This window comes from Quercus robur, chromosome 11 (genome assembly GCF_932294415.1).
Source record: "Quercus robur chromosome 11, dhQueRobu3.1, whole genome shotgun sequence".
NCBI lineage: Eukaryota > Viridiplantae > Streptophyta > Magnoliopsida > Fagales > Fagaceae > Quercus > Quercus robur.
This window is the reverse complement of record NC_065544.1, coordinates 31,444,750-31,457,574: the sequence shown is the minus strand read 5'-3', so window position 1 is coordinate 31,457,574 and position 12,825 is coordinate 31,444,750. Positions and strand designations below refer to the sequence as shown.

General features: G+C 34.8%; 1 protein-coding gene across 2 annotated transcripts; it reads right to left on the bottom strand.

Annotated features, from left to right (window-relative positions):
- Positions 1-1,601: 1,601 nt before the first annotated feature.
- On the bottom strand, positions 1,602-11,960 carry LOC126705493 (telomere repeat-binding factor 1-like). 2 transcript variants are annotated; one of them, XM_050404542.1, is made up of 7 exons: positions 11,707-11,960; positions 10,183-10,370; positions 9,796-10,013; positions 7,531-7,615; positions 6,553-6,636; positions 2,641-2,991; positions 1,602-2,079 (listed from the first exon to the last, which is right to left on the bottom strand). In XM_050404542.1, the coding sequence occupies exons 2-7, from the start codon at positions 10,330-10,332 to the stop codon at positions 2,038-2,040; spliced, it is 930 nt and encodes a 309-aa protein (XP_050260499.1). In that variant the 5' UTR covers positions 10,333-10,370; positions 11,707-11,960; the 3' UTR covers positions 1,602-2,037. The 2 variants fall into 2 exon arrangements, with proteins under 2 accessions (XP_050260499.1, XP_050260500.1); XM_050404543.1 differs by having other exon boundaries at positions 1,602-2,047; positions 11,707-11,959.
- Between the last annotated feature and the right edge of the window lie 865 nt (positions 11,961-12,825).

Sequence of the window (12,825 nt, the reverse complement as noted above, 5' to 3'; positions counted from 1 at the left end):
CCAATCAATATCATATCTTGTATGCCAAGATAAATATGTTTTTCCCTTGGACATGTGAATTATGCTATAGCATGCAAATGTTAAGGTCTCATGGCCCTGTCAAATGTACTAAAAATATGATAATTCTCAAGTTGATTTACTAAGAGCAACCGCATCAGCTCATGCAAAATCTTGCAAAATACAAAAAGTAGTCCATTTACACATTTTGAGCAAAAAAAACACACATCAATGGATGTAAAATTGTGCATAAATGCACATGTGCTACAGTATGCACAGTTACTGTAGCTCGTGCATTTAATATTTTAGTATTTTTTGGTAGTGTTGGGTAAGGAAATAATAAAAAATTATAAAAGAATGAATATTTTATTGAATAAATGTGTAAAATAGATTGATTGATATGAATGTTTTGTAAAAATGGGTGTATAAAATAGAAAAAGTAGTTTTTTTTGTGCAAAATAGACGAAAAGTTTGCAATGACTAATGCGGTTACTCTGAGTTAGACAAACTGGTTGCATTTTTAGTGATAGCTCTCAAGTTGATTGAGAGCATACATTAATACATAGTTTGAAGACCCGGATGCATCTTTAGCATGTAGCGGTTATGCTCACTGCTTGTGAAGAAATCTGTCCCTCTATCCCCTCATATTGCCCCTTTTCTTCTTTTTTCTAGCTATATTGGGTTTGTTTGATTAGATATGTTGAGAGCTTAAAAGAGCGTTTTTAAAACCTATAAACTCTATTTTGCAGCAAAAACTCCCCATGGTTTTTTTTATAAATGCTCATTTTAAATTCAAAACACAGTTTTGCAACAGCCTATATAAACGCACCCATTATCCCCAACTTTTTCAACTTGAAATAATGCTTTGTTACTCCATAAAGAAAATGCTTTGAATTTCAATCTATTCTGGTTAATGGCTGAAATTAGCCACCGAAAAAAGAAAAGCATTTTTTTTGTTGGTAATTTCTAGTGAGGGAGGTAAGTCTCTGTTTGGTCATAAACTTATTTACAATGTTTTGAGGTTAAGGTTGTGTTTAGGAATAGATTATAAAGCAAGTTGATTTTAGTTATTTTACTATTTAGCTTATTTTCGCTACTATTCATGGGTATTACTGCACTTTTTGATACTATTCATGAGTCTCACTGTACTATTTCAACTAGTTTTTACCTTTATTTATAGTACTTTCAGCAAAAAGTTTTCAGTTTCAGTTAAATAAACAATTCCCAAATGGACCCTAACTAAGAAAAATGCCTCCCCGATTTATGGCTACTTAGATTGATTGATATCATATATGTTATGTTATACGTATGCGTGGGTGAACATGTTTTTCACTGTGCATATATAAATTACAGTATGGCATGCATTTTAAAGTCTCATGACTAAGTTCCACCCAAATGGATGGTGTGAATGTGATCACCATTGAGAGAGAACAATTTACCAGAAATTTAAATGTATCATCATACAATCAAACAAAAAATTTCCAAACATCAATCATAATCCCTCATGAAGTTTCCACAGTTGCAACATTGCATGGGATTAAGTTTAGGTAGTTTAATAGAGATCAAACAGTAAGTGAGATGTTTTTGATCAAACAGACATGGCATTGAACATTACAAATAGGAGGCCCCAAATTTGTCATTAAAATTTCAAAGGTTCAGATAACATGACAAGTAGTGATTACATGACAGTTCAATCAGAAGAAAATCCATCTCTTTCTATTTCTTTGTACACTCTAGTTTCTACATTTTGGTGCATTTACTAAATTCACAAAAGGCTTGGCCACGAACCAGAATGTTCAGAAAATAGAAAGACAAATCTCCAAACTCTAAACTACAAAAGGAAAAGAGATGTTTACAGAATCTATCATTTGAACCGGATTTGAAGGTAAGTTAACCCCTGCATATACCTACCAAAAGATGGCATTATGATATTTACAAATACAGATGTCTGAAGAAAACAAACATGTATCTGGCACTTGAACTTAAAGAACCCTGGTTCATTGCTCCTTGGCCATTTTGTGAATTAACATCAAGCTCGGATCATCTGCACCTAATTTCAGATATGGCAAATAAACTCAAAGGCTTAAATAACCAAACAGAAGAAGAAGAAGAATATTAGGATGCAATCACTGGCCATCGGAATGTTAGTATCCAATAGGAAACCTCTTTCTTTTTGGTTGGATTAGGCTACCAGTATAGCTTAAATTTAAAATTTTCTAGTGCAGGAGTTGAGGAAACCTCAATAAAGAAACTGATGAGATGGGTTTATCTGCCCTCCACCCTCCACACACACACATGGCTATTAATAATGCAAGTTTGGCACTATATATATAGTCATTTGAAAATGGTGAAAAGGAGGAAAGGAAAGAAAAACCATAGCCACAAACTAAATATATGTAAAATCATTTTCCATGTTGATTTCAATCATGAACTATTCACAGATTGAAGATCCTATAAAGATAGATGCAAAAGCAATTTCAGAGAATTATGAAAAATTAAGGACAATTTTACTCTTGCTTTGAACATCTGTAAATGTGGGGCATCTTCCTTTTTCCTTTTCTATTTTTATTTCGTTTTTAAAACTTGCTTATGACTACTGGAAAATTCTAGCATAAAAGACATGAAGTAGTAGAAGACTCTTACCATTTTAGGGTTGTTTCTTCCCTTCAAAGTTTTCACTGCTGCTGCTGCAAAAGCTTGTGCTGCTTCTGCATCAGCTTCTGCTAACTCTGCCTCTCTTGCTGCCTCTTCAGCTTCTGCTATGGCAGCTTCTGCCTCAGCAACGGCTTCAGCAGCAGCTACAGCTGCCTCTTGTGCAGTCATAGTCCTCATCTTGGCTAAATCTATATCAATCTGGGTTTTCGAAAATATATGGGCATCATCCTTCTCAACTTTTGGAAAAACCCTCTGCCTTCCCTCCGGAGGTAACATGGAAGGGATTCTTCTTCTGTCAGAAAATGCTGGAGTAGGTGCAATCCTGTACCTGCGTTTAACCTGTAAATTTAAAATTTAGCAGCAATGAGAACCCAAAATAACTCATTTAAACTGCAACCAGTCAGCAAAAGAACCAATTTTCTCGACCTACATTCAAACTTTCCATTTGGTCAAATTTTACGTGGTTATAACTTATAACTCATAAGAGTTTCTTTTCCTGATTAAAATGAGGCTTTTCTGCAAAATTCTTAATGGTTTTTCTCTTTTTAAGTACCAAACCAGATAATTGTGCACACCATGTAAATTTAGTTTCAACAAAAATCTTAATATCACTCAGGTATAAGTTACCATAAACAACCCAGATTAGCATATGGCAGGATTTCAAGAATATGATACCACCATAACAGATATAAATGAATGGAATAAGAAAATAACCAAAAATGCTTCTCAAACCAGTCAAATAATAACAAAATGTTTGACCCTTTAATTTAGTACGAGATGCCATTGCTTTTCCATTTTAAATTCTTTATTTACCCTGTGTTTAGATGGAGGGAGATGGGATAGGAGAGGGTAGAGGGAGGGGAGGGCAAGGGTGGCTCATTCATATAGCATTCAATTACATTTTTATGTAAGGGAACAAATAAGACAAGCCAAGCAGAGCTTAATATTTTCAGAATTATCCATAATGGACTTAAGCAATGGCTGACTCAAAGTAAGTAGCAATGAGTTTGGATCAGCCTAAATGATGAAATGAGAAGAAGGAAAAAAAGGAGCCCTCTTGTATCTCTGACAGCAGAATCAGGCAAAAGAAGAAATACACTGATCTCCCATGCAAATCCATACCTCAAACCCTTGGGAAGTATAAATACCCCAAGCCTTGATCCTCAAAGTCAACAAGTAAAAATTGGGAAGATGAAGCAATGGCAATAGAGGCAACACAGAAAAGAAAGAAAAGAGTTGGGAATATTTATCAGTGTGCATCTCTTACACTTAAGTCAAGTCAGGGTTCTCTCCATCAAACAGATTCAAACTACATTCCCCAAAACCTAGTCACTAAACCCAACAAGGAAAATTTGTAGAGGTGTTGGAAGTAGTAGAAAAGTGGCATTTATCAAAAAAAAAAAAAAAAAAAAGTAGAAAAGTGGGAAAAGATGATGATGAATCTCATTATCTTTCAAAAGTCAAAACAGGGCTTTGCCGAGAAAATAGGGGAAAAAATCTCTCAGCTTGGATCTCTTAACCTTTTAACTCAAAAAGCTTCCCCACCAAGCATAGGATGTTATTGTCTTCCCTCCATTCACAACCTTACAAAGCTGACTCTAGATTGATTGAGCTCAATCCATTTAACAAATAAATCAATTAAAAGTTCAAGCTTGGCTTGACCCGTACAAGTTCTCATTTTGGCTCAATTTATCATCTAGACCTAGAACATTTGAGCAAAAAGAAAAGAGAGAAAACCCTCCATAAACCTGTGAAGCTGCAAAAATACCCACTCTATATCACCCCACAAATGCAAGACAGTTTTCAATCAAAATGGATAAAAAACCACTAAAAAATTATTACCAAAAAGGAAGGGAAGGAGAGAAGAGATGAAATCTCGTTCAAGTTGTCTGACCTAAATTCTGTTATGATTGACCATAACTCTTTTTCACACAAATCACATGTCGACCAAGCTCTTTTTTTTTTTTTTTTTGTTGATAGGTAATAAGACTTTTATTAAAAAAAAATTGAACATCATGTTCACGATGGTGAACACTTTGAACAATGAAACAAATACAAGAAGATCAAGAACTAAAAGAAATAGAAACTAAAAAATCAGCTACAAAAGTACAATTCGTACACCCCCAAATACGAGCCTAAGGAAACAGAGTATGAAAAAGTAAACATTTTAGATGTTCCAAAGTGCCTTGTCTTCAAAAATGCGGGCATTACGTTCCTGCCAGACTAACCACATTAAACATGCCAGGACCATGTTCCAAATGATTGAAAGATGCTTTCCAAACCAGTTTCTCCAAATAAAGAAAAAAGATTTCACTGACCTTGGCATTACCCATTGAATCCCAAACACTGCAAAAACTTCACACCATAAGGCATGAGAGAACTTACAATGAAGAAGAAGGTGGTCCACTGATTCCCCATCACAACAACACAAGCAACACCTATTAACCAAAAACTGACATTTCTTAACAAGGTTGTCAATAGTGAGTATCCCATCATTAGCTGCTGTCCATAAGAAGAAAGACACCCGTTTAGGCACCTTAGTACGCCATATACATTCCCAAGGAAAGGCATCAGTGGTAGGACTAGATAATAGCTTATAAAAAGAGCGCACATCAAAAACACCAGATGTAGTCAATCTCCAGACCAGCTGATCATCCCCCTCACCCCTCGGCATAGAGGAATAAATAAACTCAAAGAATGAGTAGACAGTGGTTGCCTGCCAATCCTGAGGACCATGACGAAACAATAAATTCTAGCTCCTACCTCCTTTTGAATTTGATACAACCAAGTCAGAGACCCGTGCTTCTTTAGAAACAGAGCAATCATACATGGAAGGGAATAGTTCCTTCAAAGGAGTAGGCCCACACCATGGGTCATGCCAAAAACTAACATGGCTGCCCTCCCCCACATTAAACAAAATCTGGCTAAAGAACTTCTCTGTTCCTTCTTTACTACTCCTCCACATCCCACACCCGTGAGCACCTCTTACCCCTCTAGTGCACCAATCTCCTCTCACCTCTCCATATTTATCTGCTATAACCTGACGCCATAATCTATGATTTTCTTTCCCAAACCGCCACAACCACTTCCCAAGCAAAGCCTTGCTAAACAGCCCAACTCTCCGGATTCCCAAACCACCACATTCAACTGGCAAGCATACCTTATCCCAAGCAACTAAAGGATATTTAAAAACATCCTCTGAGGCCCCCCAAAGGAAATTCCTCTGAATTCTTTCAATTCTTGCAGCCACAGCCTGAGGGATAGTAAATAACGATAAAAAGTCGGTGGGAAGACTCAATAGGGTACTTTTTAACAAAATAAGCCTACCTCCTTTCGATAGATACAGCCTTTTCCATCCAGCCAACCGTTTCTCCATTTTTTCAATAATAGGATTCCAAATTGATGAATCCTTGTCGACCAAGCTCATCCAAATAATTAAATAAAACTGAGATTTAACTAGATCAACCAATTTATTAATGATGCTCTAGAATGGAAAGAACAAATAATCCATACAAATCACAATTATTTACATTTCTTACGGAAAATTAAAAGCAACCCAACCAATTATGTATACATGTGAATTGAGAATTTACACTTGTTCAAGGGATTCCAAACTAATCTTCAAGGAAATAAGTAGTCAAAAAATCCATGGTCTTGTTTGTTGGTTCATGGCAGGATGACCTACAAGAGGTGCTTAATTAACATTCCTTAATCTTAAATTTTCCCCAAAAAACACACACAACATTAATACATCTGAACATTTTCCCCAAAAAACACAGACAACATTAATACATCTGAACATGTTTTGGCATTTAATAAGGATCCACAGAAGTTATGCAAAGAGATGGTCAGCAACTGCCCAATTGGCTCAAGAAAGTTGCATTGGATGGGTATAATTACCTTAATTAGTTTCCCATTTGCTGTCAAATACTTTAACTTTGCTGATAATAACCTCTTAAAATCTGGGGGTGCCCAATATTGTTCCTACAAAATAAGGAATGCAACTCAGCTGATTTCAGAATATGATAATGATATATATAGCACCATTCCATCTGTGCTAGGAAAAGGAGCCCTTGCATATTATACTTCCTAAAGCATAGCACAAACACTGGTACAACCCATGGTCTGGCAGCAAAAATGGCATAGATACTACTATTATGGTATAACTTATAGGTTCAAGTTCAACAGTGACTCAGTTCAATGTACAAATGTTCAATTGGAAACCTGGAATCTTGGTTTGGGCTTTGAGCTTTGAAGGGAATATCAAGGGGAAGTGTAGATAAGGTGTCTTGCTAGATTAAAATACAGTGGTGAAGCTTTACCATAACACAAGCCATTAAAGGTCTGACGTAACAAAGAATACCATGTTGTGCTAAAAAATCAATAAGATGAGTGGTGTGAATTAACAAGATGGAACTGAGTTTTGGGTTGGGGGAGAAGTTCTAGGGTGGGAGGTGCTATGTAAGATTTGAGTTGATTTCTTTCATGACATGTACCAGTAGATGCCTGATGTCACTACAAACTACTTAACAACTCAAATTCAATGCCCAATCATTATGTGTTCAGTAACAAGAGGTAGCGTTGATGATAAGTTCTCACAAAATTCAATTTTGATTCCTCAACCACAAACTATAAAAATTAACATTTGGACCCACAATGGAAAATGTAAGGACCATTAAATCCTCGCACATATACAATAGGTTCAAATGTATAATTTTGACGGGCCCACTTAGCGTAATGTAAGATCAAAGAGTCATGAAACTAGGACTAGAAAAGAACAAATAGTCATGAGACTAGAAAGTCTTACAGAACATCCACTCAAGAATTAAAATACATTGCCTTCCATGACATCTGTTTAAAAAAAAAAAAAAAAAATACCTCTATGTATGTAGCAATATTTGTCTTATTAGAACCGCCAGGCTCCTTCAAGTTGGTTATAGCCTCAAATATAAGATTGTCCAACCTATAAAAGTGAAGTCAAAATGAGCACATAAACATATATAATGTTAACATAAAAATTCCAGTGTTTCTAAATTATATTTTCCAACCCACAAAAACTACAGTGCTTTCAATAACAGGTATAATGAAATTAATCTAGAAAATAGACCAAGTTTTCCAAAAATGGCACTTGTTTGTTACCACTGTAAAATTGTATATTGAAGAAATTAAATATACACATACGTATTCATATACATGTTAAACAACATAAAAGGCAATTTTGTAATCTAATTTATTTTATGTTAGACATTTATAAAAAACACAGCCACCACCCTGAGGCTGCATACAGCATTCTTTAATTCTCCCAATCACATTAATCACCTTAATACCCTAAGTCACATTAACATGGTATTAGAGCAGTAAACCCATCACCAACATCATTCCTACGCCATCACCTACAAATTCATAGCCAATAACCACCACAAACACCACCCCACCAAAAGCTACCACATCATGGTCCCTTGTTTCAGGAGACATCATTAATCACGTTGCTGGTGCCTGTGACCTCGTGAACCTCATCTACTAGCTATAGGTGTGGAAACTGATATAGTTTTCAAAAGCTATACCTAACCATGCTATTATCTGTGGGCTCACTACCAAAAAACAGGATATCCACAAGAGACAAACTTGCAAGTTGGGGTTGGGGCTATATTGGGAACATGTTGCATGTTTTTTTGTACAAGCAAAAAGGAGAGTAGAAATCATTGGAGTTGGGGGTGTTTGCATTTTTTTCCACAACCTGATGACTCATTTTCTAGGTTGCACCGACACACTATTTTTGGAAAAGTACCGGTGTCCGACACATGTCGGACACCGATACCGGTAAGACTTGCCGGACTCCGGTGTCCAAGTGGTGTCTTTTTTTTTTTTCTTTTTTTTTTGCTTCTCCGACAGCGCCGACACGGCATGGACTAATGTTTTGAATATAGTTCCGTTCCGGCCGGGCCGAAATGTGAATACTGAAAATTTTTCATACAAACTATGAACCTGGATCTGCAACAGGAAACACAGGCTTGAGAATTGAGAAGAACAAATCGAGGGTGATAACAACTGGTGGGAGTTACGGTGCTGCAGAAGGAAGAAGGAAACAAACAAAAGGAAGAAGTAAAAATAAAGAGTGAATGAATGTGCGGTGGGAGTTTGGAGAGAGAAGAAAATATAAATAAAATAAAGATTGTTTGGCTTTGATGAGAAGTTGATGTGACAATTGGCAAGTACGGGGGTGGGAATACAGGATGAAATAAAAAGAGGGAAAATTTTTGTTTTGGATTTGGGCTTAAGCTTAACTTTTAGTTGGGTTTGGGTTTAAGCGTAGCTTTTGGTCTATTTAAATCAACTCAAAATTAAAATATAACCTAACAAAGATAATTATTTTATTATTATAATACAAAATTACAAATAAACGTAAAATAAACTAAATTGAGAATTTTATTTATATTTTGTAATTTATTTACAAAATTACAAATAAAGGTACAATAAACTAAATTCTAGACATAAACGTATTTTATGTCCTAAAATATTAAAAAATATGCCTAAATATAAAATTTAATTATTTATTTAATTGCCGTACCCACGCCATGTCGTACCCTTATTTTTCAAAAATTGTTGTACCCCGTATACGTACCCGTGTCATATCCGTACCTGTGTCCGTGTCGGTGCAACTTAGCTCATTTTCCATGAGGCAACCCCTATTCAGGCTTAAATATTATAACACAAACTTCTCAATATTTATCATGGCTCCAACTATAAGTTTCCCATCACTATATATGAGCCATAAAAAATTCTGTTATTACACCCAAAACACACACACACACACACAAGATGCTCGCTATATATAACAGTAATAAGATGTAAGAGTTTCATCAGTGCAGACTTCAGTGCCCCACTCATACTTTGCTCTTTTCAGTTCAATATGTTTAGCTAAATTTACTGATTCAAGCCCTAGGGATATTTTGTTTCAAAAATCAAAACTACATACCAGGAATGCACAGACGGCATATAAAAGAACCCTTATGGCCCTCAATAGAACATAAAACTGATTAAAAAGGAATATAATTGCTCGAGACTGTGTTACTGAAACTACTTTCCACCTACTAAAGTTGTGGAAATAAAACACTCAAACATCAATTAATAAAAATGTCTAACCTTACAATAGATCTCTTTGGAGTAGCAACCTGCGCTGTTTCACTAGTAACTGAAAGAGGCTTAGTGTCCATCATTTCTTCATCACTTTGAACAACATTACCAAGAGCCATAGAGTTCTCCTCCTGTTTAGGGATATGTGGCACCCTTTTAACAGCTAACCTAGCCTTCTCTCGGGAACCCCATCCATTTGCCATTACACTCATATTTCTCCACTTGTCCTATACAACATCAAAAGCAAATTAATTGATCAATTTATTCCAAAATATAGGCAGTTCAGCATAAAGCATTTGTTTCAAATATTTATAATGGAAACTGTCTAAAAAAGTATCTACATATCTCTTTCTAGGCATAAACTCTACACAGTAAATAATGTCAAAAGAATTATACCTTGAGATCTACATTTGAACGGAGATATAAGACACCACTAAATTCTGGATCTTTAAGTATTGTGCGCCATTTGCCAGCCCCATGTTTAATAACTCCAGCTTTAAGCGCTGCTTCCTCTTCTTGTGTCCATTTTTGCTTAGGAGCGCCCATCCAGAAAAGCACAAAGATACAACCCAAAAGAATTTGATCTGCAAAAAGTCTCTAAATTAGTACATGCACTCAACAGCCAAAAAGTTCATAAGCAGCCAAAAAGTTCACAAGCCAACAAAGAATATAATCAAAATTCACGACTAACAGATAATTCAAGGCTGAGACAAAGATAAATGCTTCTAGTAAGAGACTAAAGAACCCTACTTTGGACTGCATGTAAACTACATAGGAACATAAAGTGAGGAACACACTTAGACAAACTCTTTAAACATTGTATGGGTTTCCAACCATCATAAATGCACCAGTTTGAACTCTCTCCAAGCCATCACACTTAGACAAACTCTTTAAACTATTTGAGCGCATGTATATAGTGATGATTAGTAAGTTACATTTTGACCAAGCCAAGGAACTAAATTCAATGAGACAAGCAAATGCTATAACAAAAACAGCATAACTGGCAGTTTGTGTATCATGAAGATGCTTCCTTATACCGGCCATATCCAATTTTACTACATCACCCATCAAGCATCTTACTTTTTTTTAAACGAAGAATCATCCAAGAGCCTTTAATCTAAGCACAATAAATAATTTCTTCAGTATCATCTCTGCTAAGCCAAAAAAACATTTTCTATAAAACTTCATAAGCCTGACTGATAACCCCGAAGAAGATGCCAATGAGTAACAATTCTGAATTCGCCACTCACTACTCCCCATTCCCACCACCCATCCGAAAAATCCAACAATGTCAAGCCTAAAATACTAGAACCCAAAAAAATAAAAAAGTTGTCATATCATAACTAAATTTTATTGTGCCAAGAGCCCTGTAGCTCAACTTACACTTCCTGGTGTTTCTAACCGAGACGCCCAGAGTTCCAATCCACCTCCCCAAATATCAAATTATCAACAACCAAAATTTACAGCATTTTCACATTGATATCACATGATCCACCAAAAAGAAACGATTTTGTTCAGATATGAACTAGTAAACTCATAACTATAATTAACATTTTTTTCCCTTTTGATAATATCACAAATTCTACACATATACAATGCACAATTCAGCTTCTTCTTGTTTTGAATCATATCAATTGCTATTATTACTTAAAAAAAAAAAAAAAAAAAAAAAATCAAAACCTAAATTTAATAGCAATATGAATTGCAAAGTTACATACTTTTTCATAAATCAAAAACTGTACAAACAATTGGATAAGGAAAATCAGCTTAGAAATCAACAAATACGGAAACCCTAACAATGTCAAACTCCAAAAGCACAAAGCTTTTGATTCCACAAAGTGATTAAATTTTTAAATAAAATCACAAGAATGTTAACTAGAAAAGAAAATTGAAGATGAAGAAGAAGAATTAATAAATTACCAGACGTGTAGTACGATTTAGGCAGTGAAGAGACGACACCGTTTTGTTCCTCCTCCGGTTTTTTCTACTATTTTAGTTTGTTTAATAGTTATGAAAATATTTGTGAGTTGGTTTTGGTTCCGTTCAAAGGCGGAGAGAGAATTAAGGGCTGCCTCTCTCTCTCTTCCACTTGGAGTTGGAACACAGCGCACAGCGCATATTTTCGTCAGGAGAGGAGAGGAGGTAAATTTCTTTTCTTTCCTTTTTTATTTATTTTTTTTTGTTTCTATATTTGTTAACCGCGCCACGGGAGGTCACGACTCACGACACTCATTGAGGGTTTTTCTACTTTATAAAATTCAGATTAAAGTCTGTTATATTATTTATTTTGTTGAAAATTAAAATTGAAAAAAAATAATAATAAAAAATTACTGTTTATATATTTGGTCCTGTTTATAAGCCTAAAATCACTGTTTATAGATAATGAACAATGCCAAACGTGCGTCCAAAAAAAAAACACAAAAAATGCAACGCAAGAAATTCAATACCCAAACACAACTTAATCTCTTAATTTTTATTTGATCACGATACAATACTTTTTCTTTCTAAAGTTCTAAACTTTTATTCCGATTACATTTTAAGTATTAAAAGGCACAATCAACCCTCTAATTTTAAGAATTCGTAAATGGAATTTAGTTCTAAAAGACAAATTTACCCTTAGCTATTTAGTTTGGAGAGAGAGATAAATTGGCTACCAAACTTAACACTAAAATAGATAGTAGTGGAGTGGAGACATTGAAACAGAGTTACAATTTTGAGAAGTCAGTCATGCGTTCTAATAGTTTAAGGGCTAAAGTATAATTGAAATGATAGTTTAAAGTGAAAAAGTGTAATTTATCCATTATATTTTAATTGTCAAATTTTTTTATTGAGTTTAATTTTTGTTAATTCAGTCCTTTAACTTTTTAAAAGTGAATAAATATGGCCCTTTTGTCTTACTAAAAAATGGGTTTAACTATTTTTTTTCTTTATTAAAAATCTAAGTCAAAACATTCATGAGCATTGGCCCCCTCAAATTTAATAATTTGACATCTCAAAATCTTCAATTTAGACCTTTAAACTTTATAATTGGCCCTCAAA

Excerpts from the sequence above, each read along its gene's own strand:
- LOC126705493 (XM_050404542.1), bottom strand. The coding sequence starts at position 10,332 with ATGGGCGCTCCTAAGCAAAAATGGACACAAGAAGAGGAAGCAGCGCTT. Across the intron at positions 2,992-6,552 it reads CAAATGGGAAACTAATTAAG|GTTAAACGCAGGTACAGGAT; the intron begins GTAATTATACCC and ends TTAAATTTACAG. Across the intron at positions 2,080-2,640 it reads GAAGAAACAACCCTAAAATG|CCTTTGAGTTTATTTGCCAT; the intron begins GTAAGAGTCTTC and ends TGGTTATTTAAG.